The sequence below is a fragment of the Vulpes vulpes genome, chromosome 5 (assembly GCF_048418805.1).
Source record: "Vulpes vulpes isolate BD-2025 chromosome 5, VulVul3, whole genome shotgun sequence".
Taxonomy (NCBI): Eukaryota; Metazoa; Chordata; class Mammalia; order Carnivora; family Canidae; genus Vulpes; species Vulpes vulpes.
The window spans coordinates 63,992,159-64,018,179 of NC_132784.1; the positions used below are offsets into that span (position 1 = coordinate 63,992,159).

General features: G+C 58.2%; 1 protein-coding gene across 42 annotated transcripts in view; it reads right to left on the reverse strand.

Annotated features, from left to right (window-relative positions):
* NRXN2 (neurexin 2) overlaps nt 1-26,021 on the reverse strand; it is a 107,102-nt gene that overhangs the window by 26,777 nt on the left and 54,304 nt on the right. For 14 of the 42 annotated variants that reach the window (XM_072758329.1, XM_072758332.1, XM_072758322.1 and 11 more), the window contains 7 exons: nt 20,564-20,592; nt 18,856-18,982; nt 18,086-18,467; nt 17,244-17,434; nt 15,436-15,609; nt 14,960-15,079; nt 1,977-2,158 (listed from right to left, as the gene is read on the reverse strand). In XM_072758329.1, the coding sequence (XP_072614430.1) occupies nt 1,977-2,158; nt 14,960-15,079; nt 15,436-15,609; nt 17,244-17,434; nt 18,086-18,467; nt 18,856-18,982; nt 20,564-20,592 (1,205 nt within the window). Of the gene's footprint in view, nt 1-1,976; nt 2,159-9,351; nt 9,990-14,959; nt 15,080-15,435; nt 15,610-17,243; nt 17,435-18,085; nt 18,468-18,855; nt 18,983-20,563; nt 20,593-26,021 lie in introns of those variants that run through there. The other 28 variants (XM_072758355.1, XM_072758331.1, XM_072758341.1 and 25 more) reach the window with 3 other exon arrangements.

Sequence of the window (26,021 nt, forward strand, 5' to 3'; positions counted from 1 at the left end):
ACTTGCAGAGAAGGCCATGGAGACACAGCCACACCTGCCACAGGGTCAGGAGACTGGAGTAACAGCAAGTACCACACTCCCCTGGGAAGGGCAAACATGGAGCAACACATGTGATCAGAGGCCGAGAGCCTGTCCCCCATGGTCCCCCAAGGTCCCCCGTCACTCCCAACACCGTCAGTATGCACCTGGCCCCACGTGTCTCACACAGTCACGTGTGCTGTCCATGGCCGTGGTCTCTCACATCCAGCCGAGGACACTATCCTGCCCACACTGGCACAAACCTTCCAGGCATTCTCCCCAGGCTCTACTCATCCCTCCTCACCCCTTCCCTAGATGCTTCTCTGCCTGGCCTCCCCCATCCAGCACCCAGCGGCTGCTGCTCCCACTCCAGCTCCACTCAGCCCACAGGACATCTCACACCTCCTTCCTTTGCTCCCTGGTGTTGGGGGAGGGATGTGCAGGGTACCCCGGAAAGTTAATGTGCAAAGAGGGGCCAGTAGCCACAGTCCAATCAGATGAGGAGGGACCAGAACACAAACATACGTCCAAGGTCCCCTTAAAGCCCAGGACCCCCCACCCAGACCTTTCTAGCACATAGAGCCTGGTCACCCTACTCGAACCCCCAGCTCAGGGGTCCTGGCCAGGGTCAGCATGCAGGATGCGGGCAGCGAAAGGAAAGGGTTGTAAGGGGACTTACAGGTGGATATGAGATCGAGGTCAGAGGCCCAGGAGTTAAGGCCATGGGGATGGGGCAGGGGAGAGGCTAAATGCAGAAATGAAAGAGACCAAGGCCAGAGGCTGTTGGGAAGGCTGTGGGGTAGGACTAGAAATGGGGAAGGGGTCAAGGAAGAAAAGGGGCTGCCTGAAGACAGAGTTAGGATGAAAACGGAGAGGAGCTGTGAGTATGGCAGGTGGGGGGTGTGGTTAGGGCATGGTATGATGGAAAAGGGGGTATGGCGGGTATGAGAGATGTGAGGTGCTGATTCCATAGCAATGAGGGGACTGAGTAGAGAGGTGTGCAAGAATGGTCAGTATGGCAGGTAGGGTGTGTAAGGTGTATGGTGGGTAAGGGGGTATGGCGGGCAGAGGGGTATGGTGTGTAGTGGTGGGGAGGGGGATATGGAGGGCAGAGGTGTATTGCAAGAATAGTGGATATGGCAGGTAGGGTGGGTAGGGGGTATGGCGGCTAGGAGGGTATGAAATGTATGACAAGAATGGTGGATATGGCAGGTAGAGCAGACAGGGGATATGGTGTGTAGGGCAGTAGGGTGGGTAGGGCAGATAGGGGCAGGTTTGGTAGGAGGCCCAGAGGGAGGCACTGGAAAGAAGCAGAGGTTGAGGAGGGGAGCTGGGCAAAAAAAGGCATGGCCAAGTGGGACAGGAGGCCAGGGTGGGGATGTACGACTGGGCCAAGAGGTCAGAGAGGAGTGAGCATGGCCAGGGAAGGTAGAGGGGAGGTAGGGTAAAGGGGCTGCTGGAAGGGCAAAGGTCATGGGAACAGAGGTTAAGGGCAGAGCACAGGCAGCAGCAGGATCTACAGGCAAGGTGCAGAAGCAAGCATGGACTGCTCTGGGGCAGGGGCATATGAAGAAGCAGGGCAAGAATCGGTGCAGGCCACAGCGGGCTGCCATAGGTCTAGCAGTGGGCAGGCAGCAGCCCAGGGCAGTTGCAATGTGGGGATGTTGCATGGGCTGCAGGAGAATGGCCTAGAAGTCTCAAGTAGCCCTCTGTTCAGGAAGGTCAGGAGATGACCTGGAGATGGAGTCAGGAAGTGGGGAGCTTCAAATCAGCTAGGGTGGCTCTGAGAATGGACAAGAGGAAGGGAGAGGGTCTCAAAGGGCCCTCCAGGAATTGGGGGAAACATGAGAGAATATGTGAGGTGCTGATTCCATGGCAATGAGGGGACTGAGTAGATCTAGGGTAGGAAGACTAGAGGGCGGGGAGGAGGGGCAGGGGCCAGGACCCTGGATCCTTACGATGTGCAGTTGCAAGTAGTCTCCGAGGCCGGAGGCACTGTCCACCCGCACCAGCACAGCACTCCGCTGGTGCGTGCTGAAGCCCACGGCCAGGCGGTCCATCCTTGTACTGGGCCGGTCATTGGGGGGCCACGTGTAGGTGATGAGTGCTCCCCCCTTCCCAAAGATGTATGTGGTCCCGGCTGCAAAGAGAAAAGAGAAAGGGAGATATGACTTCAGGTGAGTGAAGTTAGCAGGTCCTCAGGCCTGCACAGGGCCACCAGGCTTCGGCTGTGATACCTACAGCAGCCACCAGGCCCTGCAGTCCTCAGGAACAGTTGGCAGGCGGGTGCCCGGCTGAGAGCCCGTGCACGCGCACAGACAGATGTAGCTGCCTCATCAAGAATTCTAGCTTTAATTACAGCAAAACAGAGAGGCAATAGAGAGAGTGACACAGAGAGAGAGCCCAGGGAGAGGCTGCAAGGGGACCGGGAAGTGGACGGAGGGCAGGCAGGACCCAGGGGGCCCGGGCCCGCCCAGCTCAACTTCTCCCAGGGCTGGCAGAGGTGACAGATTTGAGGTGTGTGCTCCTATGAGCCCAAGCTGAGCAGGCACCAAAGCCAAGGAGCCCCAGGCAATGGCGAGAGGCGCAGGGCTGTGTTCAGCTCTGACTCATAGCCCACAGGCTGGCACCCTTCCACCACCTACCCCCACCCACTCCCAAGCCCCTGGAAATCCTGGTCCCAGTGTGGCCAGGACTCCTTGTTTCCACTCCCAATTAAGGGGCTGCCTAGGTCCCCAGAGAGGGGTTGCCTGGAGCCTTACCCAGCAAAGAAGAGAGAGATATTGGGGCTGGGGCAGGGGGCAGGGTGGGTAAGGAAAAGAGACTTGACAGCCAGAGGAGGAAGGAGGCAGAGAGACAGATGGACAGAGGGGGGTGTAGGTGAGAGAAAGTGGGAGAACTCAGAGCCAGGGATGAAGGCTCCCTCTCCCTGCCCTCCCCCACTCCAGCCTCCCTCCCCCTCTCAGGCTCCTCCATCCGGCAGCCGGGGGCGGGCGGGTGTGAGGTCCCTAACGATCTCAGCCCCAAAATAAACCCCATTAGTCGCCAGGTTCCCTCCTGCGGTGACTGGGCTGCAGGGAGTTGGGTAGGGGCAGACAATGGCAGGTGTGGGGGGTGAGGGGCCAGTCACCCAGTTTCCGGGAAGGAAACATTTATTGTCTGGGAGGCCTAGAGGACTAGTAATCTGGGGCCTTCAGAGAAGGAAGAGAACAATCTTCCATTCTTTAGAACATAAATGGAGGAGATGAGATTCATAAAATACTTAATTAAATAATTTGCCACTAACAACTCCTCTCAAAGCACTTCTTGGGGGAGAGGAGTTCAGGGGAGGATTTATCCAGAGAGAAAGGCAGGTGGGGGGCTGAGGGCAAAAGCCTGAGGTAGGCTGGGAAGGAGTAGGAGAACTCAGGGGTAGGATGGAAAGCCCTGGGTCAGGGAAGCCAGGCTCCAGGAGGGCCTGAGGCCCAAAGCATCTTGCTCCTTCAAGATGGCAGCCCAGCTGGTAACAATAGGGCTGGGCACCTCAAGCACCCTGGGGTCTCTCACCCCAGGGGCTAGGAGCCCTGGTGCAGTTGGGACAATCAGCGGGCTCTATCCCAGGAAGCTCCTAGGCCCCTGAAGGAGAAAAGGGAAGACTGTTGCCCAGGTCCCAGAGAGGCCATGAGGCCAGCAGGGGTTCGGGGCTGGGGGGAACAAGAGCTGTTCTCCAAGGCACTTGTCATCAACACCCTCCATCTCCCCAGATCTAGCCAGAGAGGGGAGATGACCCCAGTGCCCAGGGCAGGGCAGAGCAGGCCGGAAAGAACCACCTTGATGTCTACTGACATCTCAATACTGCTGTCAATGGGAAGCACCCTCAGCAGACAGGAGGAGCTTGGCCCCGCCCCCTCAGACAAGGAATCCTTTATACTTTGGGGCCCTGGAGGCCCCGTGGTGAGGGCAGAACCCTCAGGATGGGGCCCCCAGATTAGGGTGGAGAGCTGGCTGGAGGCAGGGTACACAGTGAGCCACACCCCCAGCCCAGGCAGGTCACTTGTCTGAAAGGGGCAGGGCCTGCCGGCCAGGAGCAGAGTAGGCCTCAGCCCCTACAGCCTCTCCACTCCCAACACTGCAGCACTCTGGAAAACCGGCTGTTTCCATGGCAACCATAATACCCAGGGTCCTCCCTTCCCCCTCTACTCACAAGCTGCAAGTCCAAATTTGGGGGGTGGGGAGGGCCAGGGGAACTGAGACTGCTGACCTTCTTCCACACAGCCCCCTTCCCTGCCTCCCTGTCCAGAGGCTGCTGCCTCTTCACCCCACATGCTCCAGCCCCCTCCCCCAGTCAGACGGAGGAGGGGGCTTACTGGGTTTCTTGGTCCCTCAGACCCATGGAACCCCATTTCTATGGGTCCTGCTCCCAAACCTCCCAGGTCAAAGGGAAAGGAGGCCATTTCTCCTCACTTCCCCACCCGAGAAACCCAGGCAGCACGTCACCTTGGAGAGAACCCTGCCTGAGCCCAGAGCAGGCCTGAGCAGCAGGCCAGCCCCATACCCCACAGGGCAGTGAGGCCTCCAGGATCAGAGGTAACCACCGGCATCCGGGCCGCAGGCCCCACAGGAGACCCCACACCCACACACAGGTGACAACACACCGGCCACACGCAAAGACCCAGCGCGGGGAGGCACTCTCCAAGAGGAGACACGAGGCAGCCGGCAAACATGGCGGTGAGCGCACAAAGACAGGCCTTGGCCAGCAGCGAGGGCAGGGGCTGGCTTGGAGCAGGACAGCACGGGCCACACGTCCCCGCCCCCGGTCCCTGCCCAGGCCCTGCTCCACCAGGCCTCCCCCGGGGTTTATTACCCTGCTGTTCTAACACTGCAGGCAGTTTATGACACGGCGTGGGCCTGTGAAAGCCTAAGGGCATTTATTACACTGTGGGGGAATCGGGTGGGGAGATGCGTCTTGGACCACAGGGGCTCAATGGCTTATTGGACTGGGGCAGCAGTAATTACCCTGGGGAGACATTTCTCCCGCCAGGGAGGCACTGCCGCCCGGTGAGGGGATGGGGGGTGGGCAGGGGGATGGGGAGGGGGGGTGGGGCTCTGTCAGGTCCCTCTGGTGGCTACCAGGCTGGACCCCCCAACCCCAGAAGTAACTCCCAACAACCACCACCCCACCCCCAGCAACCTGTCCTCTCCGCCCCTGGCCACCAGACTCCCTGGGGTGCAGAGACAAGGAGCCACACTTTCCTTTCCAGGAAAGGGCTCTGGAGAAGGGACCTAAGCCAAGGCTCAGAATGTTACTCCAGGATGGCCCAGACCCACCGTCTTTGACCTCCCCATGTAGCTAGTGAACCACTTTGTGCACAATGGGGGAGGGGGGGACAGCACACAACTCTGAAGCCCAAGGCAAGAGAGCCTCTGGCTGCACACAAGATGCCACCTGCCCAGGTGCCGACCACCAACGGCCCAGGAATGGCACCTTCTGTCCACACCCAACATGGTCTGGGCCTTCTGGACCCAGAAATTCATTGATCCAATAAAACACTAAATGATCAAGAATCTTCCATACAGTTCCCACACACCTGCATTCTAGAAAAAAAAAAACAACCAACCATTAATATGGTTAGCTAACCCAGACCCAAACAATAAACTCATTCTATGTAAAAAAAAAAAAAAAAAAAAACCACACACACACACACACACATGCAGTGATGCCCCTTGGTTGAAACTACATGTGCAGACCCTCTGCCTGTCTCCCCGCAGCACCAGAAGCCATGACAAAACCCTTCTGGTAGGTCTAGAATCATGAGAGGATAAAATGTCCTGTACAATTCAGGAAAGCCATGGTCCTGGGTGCCCACAGCCCATACCGGCTCTTTGTATACAGACCTCCATAACCCAGGGGGATCTCCACAGGTCCATATCCCTGGGCTCAGCTCTCTTGATCTAGAATCCCAGAACAATATCCTCTTGATTCTTATGCCCATTCTTGGCCATAAATCATCCAGTCAGAAGGCCAAGTTAACACGCCCATTTTCAGAATCGGAATCAATGCTAGTCCCTTTCTAAGCAAGCTGGAGTGATAAATCCAGAACCCCTAGAAGCTACTGACTCAGAACTGAGGCTAGAGTTGATCCCACCACCCTGGCTTCAGGGAGTAGCACAAATGAAGGGCGGGGGCCGAGGCTCTAGAATGGGAATCAGGGTCAACGACCAGGAGAGTGGCACCCCCTTGGGGCATTTTTAGGACTCAGGTGTACTGGTCCCCCATGACCAGACTGACATCCGGTGCAAGGGTGTCAATGGGTGTCTGGCAGGTCTGTAGGGATATTATGTAACAGGAGGGGTTGGGGATGGAAGGCAAACGGAAGAAAGAGAAGAGAAGAAGGGAAGGAAGGCAAAGAGAAATAGAGGGAGAAGCCAGGGGAAGGGAAGTGAAGAAGCGATTACAGGAGATGCTCCCTCTCAATGGGGGATGCTAGGGAGATGTTGGGGCAGGGAAGGATCTCCCCTGGCCTAGAAAGCTCTCCAAAGCTGGCCTCTTCCTCTAGCCAAGCATGGGGTCCCAAGAGAAGCCCATCCTTTCACCTCTGTCCTCATGATTAGGTAAGCAGAGGTGGGAGGGGGTCAGCCAGAACAGATGGCCTCCTCCCTCCTCTTCTACCTGTCCTTTGACCCTCCTCCATCCACTCACTTGCCTGACCCTGCCCAGCTCCTTTCTTCAGGCTCCCACCACCTTCCATCACTGTCCTACAGCGCCCTCCTGATCCCCCACTGCTGCCATGTGCCACTGGGCAGCCATGAGCCCTCTTGGGGCTGTTCTTCTCCACTGCACAGCAAAGGGGTGGCCATCTCGGAGGCAACCCCAACATCAACATTCCATACACACATACTTCCCCCCATGCTCTCTCCTCCATTTTCTCTCCTGGTCTCCCAGCTCTTTAGCTCCTTCACTGAGCCTCCCTGTGCCACTCAGCTCTGAGGAAGGCCCCTCCTTCCAATCTGCTCACCAGCCCTGGGCCAGCTCCTCTCTGGGTCCCTTCCTCTTTCACCTCTGGCCCTCTACCCCCCCCCCCCCCCCCCGCACACTTTCCCCCAATATCCCCACCTCCCCTTCTTTATCTCACCTCTCTGTCCCTTGCCTCAGTGCCCAGAAGGCCTGTGTCCTATGTGGGCCCTTTTAGGAGCAACATTAGGCCTCTAGGGAGCTTGAGGGGGCATTGAAGAGGTGAGATGAAGGCACAAAGGGCCAGAGAGCTCATGTAAAGAAAAAGGGAATGGAGAGCGCTCAAGAAGGTATGGGCTTGGGAAGTGGAGGAAGAGCGAGACCCCTTCAGGGACAGGACCCCTTCAGGGACAGGACGGAGGTGAATGCAGGGACCCTCTGCTGGGGAAGAGAGAAGAAAGCAATGGAGAGGATGCTGGGAAGGGGCCACTCTTGGGAAGTGGAGGAAGACAGCACACAGGCATGGAAAATGAGCTAAAGATGAAGTAGGAGAACAGGGGAGCATAGAAAGGGGCTGAGAAGACTAGAAGGGAAACGGGGGCAAAGGTTGGAAAGCAAGGATGGACAGAAGCAGAGCAGCACAGGAGAGGCAGAGGTGAGCGCAGACACAGTAGGCCCTGAGGAGCATGGCTGGGAAATGAGGAAGATACAGGCATGGAAGGTGAGGGAGGGACAAAAGTGGAGTTAAAAAAAAAAAAAAAAAAAAAAGAGGTGATGGACGGGCTGGAATGGGAAGTGATGGAAGGCACAGAAATGCGAGGTGATGAGGGTCCAGCGTGAGAGCTGGTGACAGCACAGAGTCAAGATAAAAGGTGATGATGGAAGCTTGGAGATGCCAGGACACCATGGGAGTCAAGACAGGCAGTGATGGCAGGGACAGGTCTGGGAGGCAAACGAGGTACAAAGATGGGAGGTGATGGAGGTGACAAAGCGGAAGGTGAGAGAGGTACAGAGATGGAGGTGGTGGGGGTCCCCTATGGACAGGGATGGCAAGGCACAGGGAAGGGAAGTGATGAGTGGGCTAAAACAGGGGGTGATGGGCCTCTGGGATGGGAGGTGACAGGAGGTCTGAGAATGTGAAATGAAGGAGGGCCTGAGATGGGAAGTGAGGGGGTCTGGCACGGAAATGAGGTGAAATGGGAAGACGGCTGGACACGGAGATGATGGAGATGGCACAGACTAGAAGTTGTGGGGTGCACTGACAGGAAGCGATGGGCCACAGAGACCCAGGGGTACAGAGATGGCAGGTGGCAGGTACACAGGTAGAAATATGACGCAGAGAACCTCGGGGCTGAAGCTATGAAGTGATGAGGGGGCTGAGACGGGAGGTGATACCGGGGCTGAAACAAGAAGTGATAGAAGGTTGGAAATGGAAGATGATGTGGTCTGAGAGGGAAGGTGAAGGAGGTTTTGAGGTGGAAGGTTATGAGGGGCTGAGACAAGAGGTGACAGTAAGTGGAAAATGCTAGAGGACTGACACCACAAGTGATTTGGTGACAGGGAGATTGGGATGAAGGTGAGGGAGAAATTGAGATGAGGGGTGGTGAGGAGGTTGGGCTGGGAAATTACAGGAAGCCTGAGTTGAAAGGTGATGGGGAGCCCGGGATGGGGGCTTGGAAGCTCCAAGCAATAGGGCTGCAGAGGTGAGAGATGCTGGGGGTCAGAGTTGAAGGCCCCGCAGAGATTAAGGGGCATGCAAAGGAGAAAGGAGGCTGGGAGAGGGACGGTGGAGGGAGCTGCCTGTTTGGGAGGTGATGGAAAGACAGGAGCAGGAAGAAGGAAGAAGGGAAGGTTGCTGGAGGGCCAGAGGTGAAAGAGGAAGAGATGGGACATGTCAGGCAGCGGGGACAGAAGGGAAGAGGGGAGCACCCCTGCAGGGGTGGGAGGCACAGAGATGCTAGACCAGCCGGGAAGGTAGGGAGAGGCAGAGGTGGAGGTAAGTGGCAGAGATGAAGGAGATGAGGAAGGTGAGTAAGAGACACGGGGCAGAGGGGAGCTGGACAGAGGATGACAGGACGGAATGGGGAGGTGATGGGAGCGGAAACAGGAAGGTGATGACAACCCTGAGATGGGGAGAAGGAGGTGAAGGAGAGGCAAGAAATGAGTGATGGAGCCAGACTGCCGAGGACGGTGAAGGAAGGGGCTGCGGGAGAAGCGAGGGTGGGGCTGAGAAGACGGGAGCAGGAGATGGCAGGTGAGGGAGCGCGGGCCGCAAAGCCGAGGGGCCGGCCGGGCGCGCACAAGCCGGGTGCGGCCCGCGGGGCCGGGGCCGGGGCCGCGCGCACGGGAGGCCCGGGAAGGGGGGGCGCAGGGGGCCGGCCGGCCGCGGCAGCGCCACTTACCGTGCCCGCCGCGGGTGAGGAAGGGCATGCGGTTGATGGCGATGGGCACGGTGCCGTGCTTGCTGTGGAAGTGGTGGACGTGGTGGGTGGTGCTGAGGCTGGAGGAGACCCGGGCCCCCTCGGCCGCCCCCAGCAGCAGCAGCAGCAGCAGCAGGAGCAACGGCGGCGGCGGCGGCGGCGGCGGCAGCAGAGGTGGCGGCGGCGGCGTCAGGGGCCCGGCCAGGGCGGGGGGGCGGCGCGGGCACCCCCCCTGCCCGCTCCCCCCGGGGGGCATTTCGGCCCGGGGGCGGCCGCCTCACAGCCCCATGGCCGGGGGCGGGGACGCGGGGCGGCGCGGCCCCGCGAAGCCCCCCTCCGGCTCCGAGCCCCGGGAGGGGGGTAGGGGGTGAAGAGAAGGAAAACCAAGAGCCCAAGCCTCGGTCCGGAGCCAACGAAATCAACCGGATCCCGCCGGGGAATCCGAGGTCCGCGCAGCGGCAACGCCAAGATCCAGGACGCCTGGGTCCATCCCAAGGAGCTAAGGGTCCGCCCGCATCTCGGCGGGGTCGGAGCGGCGCAGGGGGCCGTCAGAAACCCGGGGGAGCGCCCGGGGGAGGGGGCATGGTGCCGGGCGGAGAGGCAGGGGAGGCGCGGGGCCAGGCAGGGATGGCAGAGCGGGGGGAAATCCTGCGGAAAAACCGAGCCGGGGGAGGAGGGGGCCCGGAGGGGAGACGCGGGAGACCGACGGAGACCAGGGCCGGCCGCGCCGCCGCTGCCGCTGCCGCCCGACGGAGGCCCGGGGAGAGGAGGGAGCGGCCGGGGGGGGGGGGGGGCGCCGGGGGGAGGAGAAGGGAGGAGGGAAGCAAATCCGGGTGAGGGAGGAATGAAGGCAGGAGAGGAGAGGAGAGGAGAGGAGAGGAGAGGAGAGGAGAGGAGAGGAGAGGAGAGGAGAGGAGAGGAGAGGAGAGGAGAGGAGAGGAGAGAGGAGGGGAGGGGAGCGGGGCTGAGCAGAGGAGAGGCGCGAGCCTGCGAGATTCCGGCGGAGAGATGGAGGCAGCGGAGTGTTGCTGCAGAGGCTGAGGGCTGGAAGGGAGAGGGAGGGAGGGAGCTGGGAGGGAGGAGAGGCGAGCAGTGGAGAGGGGAGGGGAGACGGAGCGCGGGAGGGGGGTGCAGGGCGTAGGGACCCGAGCGGCTCCCGAGCTGCGGGCGGCGCTGGGCAGCTCTGCCGCGCGGCACCTGGCTAGCCCGCTCTGCGCTCGCCTCTCCTCGGCGCGCGCCCGCCCCTCCCCCGCGCCCGGGCGCGCGCGCTCCCCGCCCCCCGCCCCCCGCCCCCCGCGCCGGAGAAGGGGCCCTGCTGAATAATTGAACGCGACCGAGGCGAGCGAGGGAGGCGAGCTCTCTTCCTCCACCTTCCCTTCCCCCGCACCTGGACGCACCCCAGTAGTGCTCTCGGGTCCGGCGCGCAGGGATGTGGCCGCGGCCACCTCTGCACGCACCCCTCGGAACACACGTGCACGCTAGGATGTGGACGGGTATGGAGCCACCCACGTGCCCACACAGGCGCCAGGGAGCGCGCAGGCACACGTCGGCTCAGACACATACATGCACACATGTGCTCACAGGCACTGGCACACGGACTCACATGCAGCTCGGGGGAGGGGCACGGGGTGTGAACATGCACAGAGGCACATGAGCGTGCACACATACATGTTTGGCCACAGGGGATGAACAGCCAACATACACACAGCCACCTCCTCCCAGCTCACCCTCCAAAAACAATGACCCAGAGCCTCAAAGGTACCCAAGAGTGAGTCACGTCACACACACACACAGTCTTCTCACCACCTACCCAAAAGGGTGCTCCCCTCCCCCCTGCACACCCCTGAACTTCTCCAATCCTCCCTCTCTCCACTCCCCCTGCCCCTCCCCCAGCCTCAACCTCTCCCTCCTCCTCCTCGGAGTTTCCAGGACACCTGTCCACTGAGTGTCCCATGTAGGACAAAACCCTTCCTGGGTCACTTATGTTCAGCTGAGAAAGCCCTTCTAGGTGCCCCTTCACTGAGATCTGTCCCTCTCCCACCCCCACCCCCCTACCCCCACCCCCAGCAGAGTTTTGGAGATCCCCTGGGAAGCACCTGTCATAGCCCAAGAGATAAGTGCAGAGAGGCTCCCTTGCCTTCATCTGGATGTGACCTCTGCACCCACATCAATCTGGGTTCCGTTAGGACCAGGAAAGAGATGTGTGGGGGGAGCCAGAGGGCAGAAAAAGGATAGGAAGGGAGGTGGAGATGGAACTGGAAGGAGCCAAAGAAACAGTATAGTAGGGTGGGGAGGAGAGGTGGTGAAGAAAGGCCAAAAGGAAGGGCAAAAGGAAGGCGGAGGTGACATGAGAAAGGGGAGGGAGTGTGGGGCACCCAGGCAGGAGAGGGCTCGCTCCTGCCTATTGATTCCAAATTCCATCTTGGAGCAAAACCTGTTACCAAGAGCTGCACATGTGCTGCAGGCCACTCTCAAATGCAGTCAGGACCACCTCCCCACCCCCATTGGCCCCAGGCCCTTCATAAGAGAAAGCTACAAGGTGCTACGGGGCTCTGGGAGAGAGGAGAGAGGGCAGCCTGCAAAGCCCCCCACCCCCCACCCCCACTCCACCCCACCCAAGCCTTGTCCTCCTGCCCCTCTGTCCCGTTCTTAGCTGCCCCTGGCTCTGGAATAGAGACTGACACAGCTCTGGGCAGGCAGAAAATGTACGGTCCCAGAGGGAGGGAGGGAGGAGCTGGTGCTGTGAGAGAAGAGGAAGGGAAACCGCCTAGAGGGCAATCAATATTAGTGAGTGGGAAGTGGAGAGTTGCAGAGGGTGGCACTGGGGAGCGAGGAGGGGAGACAGAAGGTACAAAAAGAGAGAGAGGTGTGAGAGTTAATAGAAGCTGCAGAGAGGGACAGAGCAAGTGGATGAGAAACAGGGTAAGACATGGTGAAGAACTGCTGCCTGTGGGGGGGGGGGCCTCTGGAAGACAGGACTCACCCCCCCACTCCATAGCAGGCCTGATGGGAGTGCCTGGGTCCTGAACCCAAGTGCCATGGCAGGGAGTTTCCTTCCTCTCTCTTTCTCTCTCTCTCTCTCTCTCTCTCTCTCTCTCTCTATTTCTCTTTCTTGGCAGAGATGGGTTCCCTCCTGTGATCTCTCTTGCCTTCCCAGTGCAGACTACAGAGCTGTAAAGGGACACAGAGGTTCTTCACACCCCATGTCATAGATGGAGAAACTGAGTCCACAAATTGGGAATGAAGGTCAGACCTCTCCCTATCCCAGTCTCTCCCCCACAAGACAACCCCAACCCTCCTCCCTGTCTTCTTCGTGACCAGCGGCCTTCTCAGAGCCTTCACACTCAGGGGCAGAGTGAACTGAACAGGCCTCTTGGCCAGGTTCCTGCTTGATCTTGTGCCTCGCCAGGGCCTCGATGAGATCAGCCAGAGAGAGGCAGCATGAACACGAAACAGCCAAGCGTGGAGAACTAGGAGGCACGACTCCCAGAGAAGAGGGAATTAGGGTTTGGGAAGCAATGGCAGAACCCCCAACCCCAGGGTTCCTGCCTGCCCTTCACTGGCAGAGATCTCAGAAGGTCCCCCAGGGCTGGTATTTGGAGAAGCAGCAGGAAGAATCCCAACAGCTGCCAGGCTGCACCCACCTTGTCTTTACCTGCGTGGCTCTGCTCAGGCCACCAGACACACAGACCAGTGCTCGGGGATGATGATTCTTGCCAAGATGTGCTCTGCTCCCCAGCCTCAATTATCCCTGCCTCCCACCTGCCTGGAACCTGGAGAAGCTGTTACCACCTCTCTTCCCACCCCTGCTAAAAAAGATGGCGTGACTCCCTTAAACCCCCATCAATCACTATGCCCGCCTCCAGAAGGCTCCAGTGTGTGGGAGTGCAGTAGTGACCATGGGCAGTGGCATTTCTTGACCTTGATCCCTTGCCCTCCAGGCACGAAATGCCCACTATTAGCACCACCAGCACCCGGGACTAAAGGAGCAGCGGGAGGTAACAGAGGCAGGAGCTCCTAGGTCCTAGCTGCACTCTGCCCCCAGCATCCTAGGACTTAGGGCATGGAAACAGCTTTGGTGTCCTCATTATTTAAACAGGATCGTCGGTCTCCATCCCCCTGCCTTCTTTGAGGAACAAATTAAAAGTGCCTTGTGAGCTGCCAAACATGAAACAATCAGCAGGTGTTGCTACTATGAAGCAGTAAAGTGACCACCATCTCCAGATCTCCTGTATACAGAGAGTGAGCTGGAGAGATAGAGGCCCAGCCCTGTCTTTATTCCCCAGCAGCCAGGGTGTCCCTGATCTGGCCACACCTGGGGGCTTCAGAAGGAACAGAGGGCAGCAGATCAGACAGAAAATCCTGGAGACAGGACGGGGATGTGGAGGTACTCAAGGCTGGGCCATGCCTGAGAACCAGGACAACACTGAGGGCGACAGGACATACTTCCAGAGAAGGAAAACCCAACATCTGCCCAAGAGCCCAAGCCCTGAAACAGGTAGGTTTATCCTGTAAGAAAGTCAGGACTCAGGCTCAGATGACTAAGGCTCCAAGGCCTGGCATGGAGGCAAAGGCATCGTGACCTGTTTTTAGCCTAGATCGACTATTAACTACCCCCCAGAAATCCACTGACCCCTCCAGGCCTCAGTTTCCAAGTTTGTAAAATGAAGAAGCTCAGTGCTGCATAATGTGTGTGTGTGTGTGTGTATGTGTGTATCTTTTCCCAGGCCACTGACTTGTCACATCCCTGGTCTCTCAACAGGCCTACCCCTGGGAAGATCATCAGGTGATGCCTGAGAAGGCTGTCCCCTCTCCCAGCCACTGCCCCCCTCAGATAGAAGCTTCCCTGCCCCAGGCTCTAACCAGCTGCTGGGTACCAACCACAAGGGACTAGAAACTGCTGTCCACCCTGCCCTCTCTAAGGAGGGGCCTTAAATAATATGCAAGTTGGCAGACAGATGCCCAGGTGAGGAGAAAAACCAGGCAAGGACATTAAGGAGTGTCCTTGTGACTCCAAGAGACAACCTGTAGCTGAGATTCCCTCGGGACAGGGGTGGGAGCCTGCACAGCCAGAGTCTAGGGAAGCCAGCTGGGCCTGGCCTCCAGGGAACCTCCTGAGCCTGCCCCCCTGGGAGCGGGCCTACCCAGGTCAGGAAATCAGAGACTTCCACTGCAAGCTTCTGAGGGCACCAGAGGAAAAGGGGTACTGGTGAACACCTGCCCCCGCCCACTGTCCCACGCAATAGCATGTATGCATGAGCTACAAATAAAGCATGTAAGACTGTCACCAAAATCTCCCAGGAGGAATGGAGCCTGACACCTTTGGTCATAGGTGAAGGGAGTGGTGTCCAACCAGCTCAGAATGAGGAGGGGAGGCCACCTGGCAACAGATTGCCCCCAAGATTCAGCAGCAGCAATCCTGTACAGGCCCAACAGAAAAGTCTCCAAGAGTGGACAGGCACCCAGCAGCTCCCCTTGGGCTCTCAACAGGAAGGGCTAAGAAGGAAGCAGAATGGCTCTCAGAGACCCTTCCTCCCTCCCTGATGGTCCCTGCAGATGGGCCTGGGCCAGAAGCTCCCCGGGCACTCACGGTCGTTGCAGACAGGGCCTCCGTAGGAAGTCATGGTGCAGTCACAGGTGAAGCCATCCCACTGTTGCAAACAGACGCCCTGGTTGGCACAGGACTCTTCGGTGCAGGTGGTGCTGGGGCCTGGAAGAAGCAGGAGGAAGGAACACCCCCCACTCAGTCAAGACCCCTCCCTCCCCAGGAGGTGTGAAAGCTTCAGAGCCAGGCCAGAGGTCCGGCTCTCAGCCCTGCCAGGCCTAAAAGGGCCAAAACCTGACAAGGAATGGGGGCAAGGGGAAGGAACCTCGGGGACTGCTAGGTTTGGGCTTGACCTGTGATAAGGGGTGGAGGTAAGAGGCAATAGGAAGGGCAAGAGACCCCTCAGCCCCTGCAGCCCTGCCCCGGAGCTATGGGAGCACTTTGGCTGCCCCAGTGCACCTGGGCAGCTGGCCCTCCTGCAGCCTGCAGAATCACACCTAACGCCTCCACCCTACACTCACCATCACAGCCCCTCTCCACCTGCCCGATGCGGTGCAGGGCGTCAGCGATGAGGTCTGGGAGGCGTCCATTGAGGTCCACCGAGGCCAGGCAGCCCTGAAAGCCATCCCGGGAGGCCACCAGCTTGGGCAGGTTGCTGAACATGTTCTTGCTCAGACCACCAATGTACAATTCCCCTGCAAAAGAAGAGAGGTCAAAACCTAGGCTCGCTGGTGTCCCCGTCCCCCTCCTGGGACACCAGCATCTGGTTGACAAATCCTCCCAGCCCGCAGCATCCCCTCCCTCCCAGACTCCAGTTTCTGTTTGGAGATCCCACGACCCACCCCCACCTCTTCCTTCTTCCTTCTCCACTTTGCCATCTGTCTGCTCCCCCACCCCAAGAGAAGCCCAGATGCCCAGGGCGGGGTTGGTGGGGGGGGGGGGGAGCAGCTGGAAGAACGGGCTCCATGCTCTCTCCCACACATCTGATTCCAGTTCCGGCCTGTAATCAGGGCCTTTCAGAGACATGAGGCCCCATCTGCACCACTCCCACTCCCTTGCTTCTCTGTTCCCACCGCTCCTTCAAGCCTCTCTCAGCCAGCTCAGTGCTCTGACCCTGTCTCCCTCTCCCCCACAACCGGCGCTGGGCCTAGGGACTCTGAGTGACTCCAGGAAGTTCTCCTCAGGGACACCTGATCCCAGGCACTGCTGCCTGGCCATATCACACCCAACTCCCTGGAAGTCTCGGCCAGCCCATAGCAAAGCTTCAGCAAGACAGTCTTGGCCACCAGCTCCTTGCAACACAAGACTAGCTCGCCCAAGCCACCCTGGGGTTTGCCGCCACTATGGATTATCTGTGACACATCGCCCCCTTCCGGGGCCTGGAGGATTGGCAGCACTCTGCCAGTACCTGACCAGGCTTCCAGCTCCAACTCTGAGTCGGGTTCACTTGGTGACCTAAGGCAAGCTATCTAGCCTCTGAAGCTCCCATTTTCTCCTCTCCAAGGGGGGGTGGGTGAATTCCCTGGTCTCTGAGGACCCTCCCCTAGCCCACACAGTCCGAATCACACTGACACAAAGGGGTCCCCAGGGGCTGAGGGCTATTCAGAGCCTGTGAAAGAGGTGGCTCATGTTGCCCCAGTGGCCTCGAGAAGCCTCAGGCCTCATCTTCATTTTTGTTCCAAGTCCTGGGCCTGGAGGCTCCTCCTTCTTCCCTGCTCTCTCAGGCACCCATTCTGCAGGCAGGCAAGGACTACTTCCATGGCTACCCAAGAGGCCCGGGGAATGCGTGACTCTGGTATGACACAAAGCCTACAAGGGAAGCCTGAATCCAAGAGTCGCCTGAGCTAGCCTAGCCAGTGCCCAGTGTATATGACAAGGGCAGCAGGCAGGCACCCCACAACTACTACTCCATCGTCCCTTTATCAACTGCTCCCTCCTATCCCATCTGGAGGAGGCACCTGCCAGGGCGCTAGGCTCCCCAATCCCTTTCCAGCCCTCAACCAAGGCAGACTGCTCAAGCTGGGAGGCCAAAAGGCCTTCAGAAGCCCTGGACCACCTACTGCTAGCTCTAGAGCGAGGCCGCTAAGCTCCTCCCACAAGGCATATCCTGTGGCCAGGCTTTAGTGTTGAGGGCAGCCTCCTGGAGAACTGAACCGAAAACATCAGGCTGGACACAGCAGAGAAGGGGAAAGAGGTGGAGACTGTGGGCGGGGGAGAGAGAGGACCACCCAACTGAAAGAGCACACTGGTCAGGGATGGGAGGCAGCTCGCTGAGGCCGAGAGGTGTCTGAGTTAGGGCCAGGCCTCCTCCACAGGCCCCAGGCCCCACCTTTGAGATCGAGGTTTCGGGCGCCATTGGAGTGCTGTGTGACCGTGCGGGAGTCGATCTTGAGAGTGTGCACATTGCCTGGGTCCCTGGACACCACCACGTTGTGCCACTGGTTGTCATTGACCGGTTTGTCTGAGTTCCCCTTCATCAAGGATGGGCCATTCCCCAGGTCAAACACGTAGTGGATGTACCTGCCCCATGGTAGGGAGGAGACACCGGTCAAGGCAGGGGCAGTGCTGGGAAGGCAGAGTAAAGAGGAGCTATGGCTTGAGGGGACCCTAGGTACCACAGGATAGAGAGGGAGACCCAGGAGCAGAAGGACCCAGCCCAAGGGCAAGAGGTTGCTGGTGTGAGGTCCGATCATGCGGAGAACATGGGGATGGAGAGCCACAGAGGAGCCGGATCCTGTTACAGGCTCAGAAGGGGAGCTGGTGGGGGGAGAGATTCAGGCTCAGAAGGGGAGCTGGTGGGGGGAGAGATTCGTGGAGACAACAGGGACCTCCAGGGGTGGGACAGAGATGCTCTGGGAGGGGGTCCTCAGACAAGAGAGGCCACAGGGGCAGGGGCCCTGCATTCTGCCTACAGAGAGGACCTGCCTGAGCCAGGACAGTGAATGAAGAACAGACACAACTGGGAAAATCCTGGTGAGGCAGTAACTGGGGAGTAGCCAGAGTGGAGGAAGGGGGTGCTGCTTTTCCATCTTGGCAGGTGGCTGGGGACTTGAGCCCTGAGCTATGGGTTCAGGGGACTGGATGTCTCAGCCAGCAGCTGGGGGCCAGATTCTGGGCAGCCCAGGAAGGGGAATCCCTTCCTCGCCAGTGGTGCCGCGCCCAGCACCTCACCCCTTGACCAGCTCGATGACAATGAAGTCATTGCCATTGCCCGAGTTGAACAGGAGAAGCCCATCGGGGGCTGTGGTCTTGAACTGGAAGAATAGGTGCATGGAAGCATAAGCTTGGAGCGTGGCGAGAGCCAGGTAGCTGCTGCGACTCTTGAAGGTGACAGGATCGGCCACGATGGCCCGCAGGCCAAAGCGAGCATTAAGCTCGCAGTAGGTGATGTCGCCATCCTTGCACTGGTCCATGTAGGGCTGGCCGTTGAACACCAGCCCGCTCAGGTGCCCGATGAAGTTGGAGGGGACCACAGAGATGAAGCGCCGCTCTGTCATGATGCCTGTTTCAATGTTGTGGAACTCCAGCCGCGTGTGGGCTCCTGCCATCTGTCCTGCTCAGGACCAGAGACAGAGATGAGGCAGGCAGACTGGGGGATCATTTCCGGGGCTGGGCCTTGGGTGCCAGGAGCCTCGGCTCCACATAAGAGCCTCAGTGGTGGTGGGGGAGGGGGGGTTGCTGGCAACAGGGCCCAGGAGGAGCCAGACAACTCAGTGGCCTAGTGCTCACAGCCATCCGGGGCCATGCCACCTGCAAGGAGCTAAAACAGTCCCCCATGGTCAGGGGGCCCCCCCATACTATACCACCCTCAGGGAGAGATTACCATGGTAGCTCGCCAGAATGTGGTCCCTAGGAGTGGAGACCCAGGCAGCTGTCACCAAGAACAGGGCCACCCACAGATCGCTAGAAATGTATCCACTCCCTGGTCTCAGACCACTTACCTTCCACGGTGACGTTGTCCACAGACAGCTGCAAGCTCTTGCCACGCCGCACCACCCTCACCGTGTGCCACTCGTTATCATTGAGCTTGTGCCCCGCAAAGAGCGTCTCAGGGCCTTTACCTGTGGCACCAATGGGGGAGTGAGCACGGCCCTCACACGCACTTGCATATGGCTCCGTGGGCCCCCCCAAGCACAGAGTCTTCTGCCCACCCCCCGCATACACACATGTGCGCCCAGGTCCACACATTCAACCTATGGCACGTATTCAGCTGTGCCACACACCCACCCACACACACACACACACACACACAAATACACACACTCATGCTATTTTTACACACCCAGTCATAAATCCAGATAACACTCAGTGCTGCCATTTTGGGCAATTTCCAAGGGCATCATTGGATTAGAATTTGATGAGAATGGTGCCTCCAGAGTTGTGCCCTGAGGCCTTGCACACAGACACCCATACCTACAACCAACATTTTCTTTCCAAGTCTTCTAAGGAAGTTCAATGTCAGTGTGTGTAGCCAGCAGTGAAATTCCCAGCATATAGTCATAGACCTATAATTTTCAAAAATACAGAGCATTACCATGCTCCCACTTGTATTGTGTACTCCCAGCTCCGTTGCTGGCGGTGAGACCTTCACATAGACACACAGCTCCCCCATCTACAGAGGGTCCCCATGTGACCTCTCTGTACACAATTGGTCAACTCCACACCCCTGGATGTGCAACCACACACGCAGCACAACCAACATGGCCAGAGAGAGGAACGTTTCTTAGCAATTATGACCATTTATTCAAGATCAGAATTATCTGACCCCAAGTCTAGAACAAAATATCTTTTTCTTTAGGATGATATGAAACTGTGCTGCACTCCCAGATCACCACCCAGACCCCCAGTGCTCAGGCTAGCAGGGACAGGGTTCACCACGCATGGGCACACAGGTACCAAACACACACACAACCACGCTGAGCGTGCACGTGCACACACACACACAGCCCCTCGGCCTGTGTCTGCCATGTTCCCAGTGCTCTCTTGCATGACATCAGGGCACACCACGCAGAAACACTCTCCCGAAGACAGAACATTGAGCCCAGCACACCCGGATGCTCAGAAATGTCCACACCTGCTCTCCGTCTCACCCAGCTGAGAGCCTCTCAATGCACCCCCTCTCAATGCACCCCCACATGGCAGAAACTCAGCCCCTGCCTGACACAGGAGCTGTGGAGGGCTGAACTTTGAAGCCCTGACCCTCATCTTCTTCTTTGCGGGCCTCGCCCTCCCCCTTGTGGCCACCTCTGAAGATGCAGTGGAACTTCCCAGCGCCTCTCTGGCTTCTTCTGGCCATAGGGTGGGGGGCTGTCCTGCTGCGGGTGCCACCAAGTCTTTGTCCCCCCCACCAAGTCTTTGCCCCACCTTCTTGGGGACTTGAGATGACAAGGTTTCCTGGCCTTCTCAGAGCTAGTGAGCGTGCTGACCCAGGGCCCTCCACCAGCCCTTCCTGGTTCAGCCTCATTGGTTCTGCCCTCCACAGCCACCCCACCCCCACCGCCCTCATGCCTGCTCCCCTCCCCACACCCACTGCCCAATCCCCACACAGGCTAGTGAGGAAGGCTGTCCTCCCCCACTGTCCCTCCCCAGATCCCAATGCCCAGCATCCCAGGACCCTGGGGGCTCTGCAGAAGAAGAGGGAAGCCACTTACTGGGTGCGCAGCCGACGCGCAGGCAGTCTGGGGGGGCCATGGGGCGGGCAGAGGGGGAGGGGAGACAAAAAGGTAGAACAAGGTTTTTTTTTTACATCCTTCATAGGGAGGGGTGTCTGCGGGCGGGGGTTCCCCCCCGGGACCACTTTCTGGGGACCACGCGTGCCCAGGTGCCCTCTTCCCTTCCTCAGTTGGATCCATCCCTCCTGCCCCCAAGAGGGCTCCAACCCTCCCCAGAGCTGGGAGGCAGGGCAGTCAGGTGATGGGAAGAGGAGCCCAGGCCTCTGTGTCTGAGGGAGATGGGCACCTTGGGAATCCCAGTCGTACAGGGGATCATAGTGGGGCTGCAGGCTTGACCCACCCCACATCTCCGCATTTCTGGGAGGGAGATGTCTGGGGAGGGCCAGAAGCCCTGCATCCCCTGCTCTGGGACGACTTCCTGCTCAGAGCCCAAGTTGTGACACATCACTCTCCATGCCCGCCCTGGGCTCTGAGCTAAATGACGGGGTCTGTCCCAGGGCTCCCTTCCGGTGGCCATACACCTCCCAGAGTCCCAGGGGAGTAGCACCACCCCTACAGGAACCTTCCTTCTACCCTTCCTAACATGGAGGATGCAAGGCTGCCACTGGGGACTGCAGTGATCCTTCACCCTAGAGTAGCTAGTATCAATCTGTGCTACGGAGGGGTCAGGGCCTCACAGATGGGGACACTGGGGCCCCAAATTATGATTTCAGAGGACACACAGCAAATCAGGGACAAGCAGGCAAAGTCTCCTGCTCCTGCCCCACCTCTCTGCTCCAGCACTGCTATCCTATGACTCCAGGATCAGCAAGCTCCACGTGGCCAGAAAGCACGCTATCTATACAAAACTGCAGCCCAGTGCCCCAGGGCCTTGGGCTGTCCCCCCGAAGGGACACATTACCCCCAACATGTTAGGTGGCCACCCCTACAGAGGGAACAGAACACTAGGGTCTTAGGAAGTTGAGGCTTAGGGCCCTTTGGACACCTGCACCAAGCCATCAGACCCAGATAGCCTAAGGCCTCAGGAAGTCCTACACCCTGGGGCAGAGGAGCTGGATCCTAATCTCATTATGTGGCTGTGGGCAAATCTCTCTTCTCTGAGCCTCAGCCTTCCTTCCTGTGAGCTGAGAACAAGAGACAGGTGTCTAGTGGGGTGGCCCTGGTCTTTCAGGAAAAGGACAGCTTCCAGCAATATCCTGGCATCCTGCGGCTCCTCCCAGGACAGGCTCTGCCCGCACCCCTGCACCCAGGAAGCAAAGGCAGAGGGGGGCATGTGGCATCCCGTGGGCTCCTGAAGGTTCCTGTAGGGGAGGTAAACCGATTCCCCTGTGGCTCTGAGGGCACGGGCCCCTCGGGCAGTACGGCTGAGCTCTACACGCGTCGTCAACCACAGCAGAAGAGTGGGGGGGAGCAGCCGGGACCCTAAGCCACAGCCTGGCACCAAGGGAGGGAAGAGAAAGCAGAGGAAGGCCGAGGAACAGGTTCAGGGGGAAGTCAGAAGCACAGTAAGAGGAAGGAGGTAGAAAGAGTGCAGAGAGAGAAGAGGAAGGAAGGGGGAGCCAAGGGAAGACACTACAGGAGGGGTCAGGGGAAGGGTGGGAGGGTGCCAGGCCTGGAGTCAGGTCGCGGGGGCTCTCTTTGGGCCAGCAGAGTCTTCACCAATGAAGGGTCCAAAAAAGAAAAAAGAGGCTGGAAGGGCAGGTGATCCCCGGCTGGGAAAAGCTGTTCTTCCCCTCCCCAGCAGGGGAGCACTGGGAATGGGGGCCCATCTGTCCAGAGAAGAGGTGTCAGCTCCAGGTCCGCCCCCGGCAATGACCCCACTCTCAGAAGCCCCACGCCAGTGGGATCTGGGGACAGTGAGCACCCCATGAAGACTGCAGGAAAGAGCCGGCACCATCCCAGAGGCCAGCAGAAAGCAGGAGTGAGAGCGGGTGCCAACCCTTCCACACACACGCACCCGCCCAGAGCCCAGCTCAGGCAGCTTTAGCTAAGTGACCTGTTAGCTAGTCCACCTGTGTCTCAGGTTCAGGGAATGAACGGAGGTGAGAGGTCTACGCAGACCTACCAGAGTCCTGGCAGGACGCAGAGACCAGGATGAGGGGATGAGTGTGTGCAGAAACAGATGCACCTGCATGTTAAGGAACCTAGGGTAAAGGACCCAGGCTTCCTGTCGCACACCCCACTCAATCCCCTGCCCAACTCAGACCCTACAGATTGGAGACAGTGAGTCCAAGGCTTCTCTGCAAGGAGCCTCAGGAGCCCACGGACCAAAGGTTCGTCTCAGAGGTAACACTTAAGAGCGGCGGCATGCAGTGCTTGTCCAGAGCACTCCCCCCAGCAGCCCAGCCTATTGGAAGAGCCTGGGAACCACTGTCGGCCCCAGATGGGAACAAGGCACCCTTCCACGGCCTCGGGAATTAACAGGCTTTGGAACATAATGCTTATTCAGCCTGGCTTACAACAAGAACGAGATAAGCTTACTCTGTATGGCCTGAAAGGTCTGCCAGTGGGAATTTCAGAAAGAGTGGACCCGGTGATTAGAATGGTCATGGGAGGAAGGGGCCTGGGACACGGGCCTCTGAGCAGAGATGCAGGAACCAACAGTTAATTCGCATATGAGACAGGTGGGGAGGCGGAGTGCTGGCTGGAGGAGATAGCTTCTAAGGGTAGCTCCAGCTTGGAGATTCTCTAATTATGATACGCCGTACATGTCAGCCTCACTGATGGCTGTGACTGTGCCCGCCTGGTGGAGGGCCCCAAGGGACGGCCCAGGCTGGGCAATGGCCTGGGAAGCCATACCAAGGGCAAAAGGACCCAGGATCACAGGTTACACTGGAACAGGGTGAAGAATCCAGGGGAGTCCAGTGTTCTCTGGGAACGGAAGTCAACCACCCTGCAGACAGGGTGCTTATGGTATTGCTCAATGTCTGCAGGCATGGTGAAGGCCAAGGGACAGGACAGGAGGCACTGTCCAACTTCTCTAGCATCCTCTGCCTGGAAGGAGGCAGCAGCTCTTGGTTGGTCCTTCCTGGCCCTGCAAATGCCCTGCTTCCTGAAGCTGGCACTGAGTGCCTCCTCCAGGCTATCCCCCCAAGTGGTCATTGGCAGCCTCACTTTCTTCTTTAGGACTCAGCACCAAGCCTGTGTCCTTCCACTGAGCATCTGACAGGTTGCACAGCTGCCCTCCTACGTCTGCCTTCCTTCCCTACAGGACAAGACCTTGAGGCCAGAGATCGAGGCTTGCCAGGTTTCCCTCTGTTCCCCAGCAGTAAATCCTGCCCAGAACCAGAGCTTTGGTGCTGTCCCTCACCTGTGAGGCCCCAACAGCCCTGGATAGCAAGCAGGATGGAGAAGCAGGGGCCAGACTGGGTCATGCAATGTGGAAGCAAGCCCCAGGCCTGGCTCTAAGCTTAGGTCTCTACCCTGGTAAGATCTGTCTTTGAGAAGGCTGGATGAGTGTCTATGTATGCATCGTGCTTCTGTATAATGCCTTCACTCCCATTATTCCATCTGAGCCTCAAAACCACCGCAGAAGGTAAGCAGAGCAAGGATCCTTAACCTCATTTTACAGATAAAGCAGAGGCTCAGAAGAGGGGAATGACTTACCCAAGAGTCGAAAAGACCAGGGCTGAAACCCAGATTTCCTGGCCCCAGGCCCAATGCTCTTCCCATCAGAGCCTAAGGCTGAATGGTTGGGTGTGGATCACACAGCAGCCACATGCCTCCCCAGACACGTGTCACTTGGTATTATCGACAACTGCATCTGTACCAAGCATTTGGTCACAGCTTGTCATGAGCCATATTAGAGATGGCATCTCTGCGTGGGGCCCGGCACAGCCATGGGTGAGAGGCTATAAGACAGGTGAGAGATGGGAGGACTGTCTTGCTGGCCGGCATCCTGGGGGATACCTTGTTCTCTGACTTTTAAGTATTTATGAGGCACAGACTGAAAAGCATGCTAATGGGAAGGAGAGGGTCTTAGATCCTAAGGGTGAAAGGTCCTGAGGACCCGCCAGAGAACTTTTTCCTGGCCAAGGACACTGCCTCCTGTCTAAAGACAGCCCAAGTCAGGAGGAAGCATCTGCCTTCCCTGTAAACAGAAGGCCAGAGAGGTTCCCGATTGTATCACCACCAAACACAAGGAGCCATGTGCTTACTGTGAGGAGAACACACACCTCTCAGGGCGAAGGACTATGTCACACTGGGTCTGGGTGCACAGACCAGGGCAGTCTGAGAAGCAAGGGGCCACTCATGGGGTCCTAGGTTGGTGCCTTCCTCCTGTGACAATTTCAGGGGTGCCAGGGGATGTGCAGACCACGGAACATCGGCCAGAGGGTGTTTCCCTTCCCACTTTCCCCCTGCAGCGCTGCCCCCCCCCCCCCCACCCACTCTGTGGGCTGTGATGATGGCCAGAAGCAGAGCTTCACAGAGCCCATACGTTTCCCAACTCTGGAACCCTGGCCACTTGCACACCTCCCTGCTTCCAGCCCCCACCCTGCTTGGCAAATCCTTGTCCTAGGAGTACAAAGACCAAGTGGCCAAAAGGGAAAAGGAAAGACATTTTATAAATTTATTAACAAGGCAATGGGGCCCCAAAAGGCCACAGTCTGTCCCACAAAATGGCCTAGAGACCAAAGTTAGGGTGAAACTCTAGATCAATATTTAAAAGCTCAAAGCTTTGTGTTCTCTCCAGTTGAGGATCCTAATCTGCTCAGAAGAGTCCTACTCCTCTTCCTGCCCAGGAGGCAATGAGTCACCCTCGTGGCCCGAATCTTCCGATGTGGCAGGCCCCTAGGGGCTAAACTTCTATGTGCTTAGCAAGGCTGGTATGAAATGGACAGTTGTGAGCCCAGCCTGGATGGCTCAGGACCTCTAATTTCCAGCGTTCCCCTGACCAAAAGCCTCACCAAGACAGGATCTTCGTCGTCACTGTTGTAACCCAGGTGCAGAATACACTGGCATCTACAATGTGTTCCATAGACACGAGCCAAGTGAGTGCACCTGCTGTTTCCTTTCTGCCCCAGCAGGCCTGATGGTCCTGCCCATACAGACACCCTGGGGACTGCCTGGTGAAGTGGGGCCTCAGCCTGCTCTAGGCAGGAGCAGAGACGGCAAACTGTCTGACAGTGAGGATTCTTGTTGCCCTCTATCCCCTAGTCTGTTAAAGGCAATGGGAAAACATTGTATTTTAGGGCAAAGGACCTGGGTTTGAGTCTGGGCTCCTCCCGAGCTATTGCTGGCTTTATGATGTTGGATAAGTCAGTATGTGAATTTCACAATCTATAAAACAGGTAAAGCCAAGCCCAGCAGGTGATCCTGTGGCTTCACAGGGCAGCTATGGGACTCAAACGTGAAAGCAGACAAGAAAGATATGTCCTGAGATGTCCAGGGTCACCTGTGTACCTATGTACACAAACACACAGCTCTTTAAACGC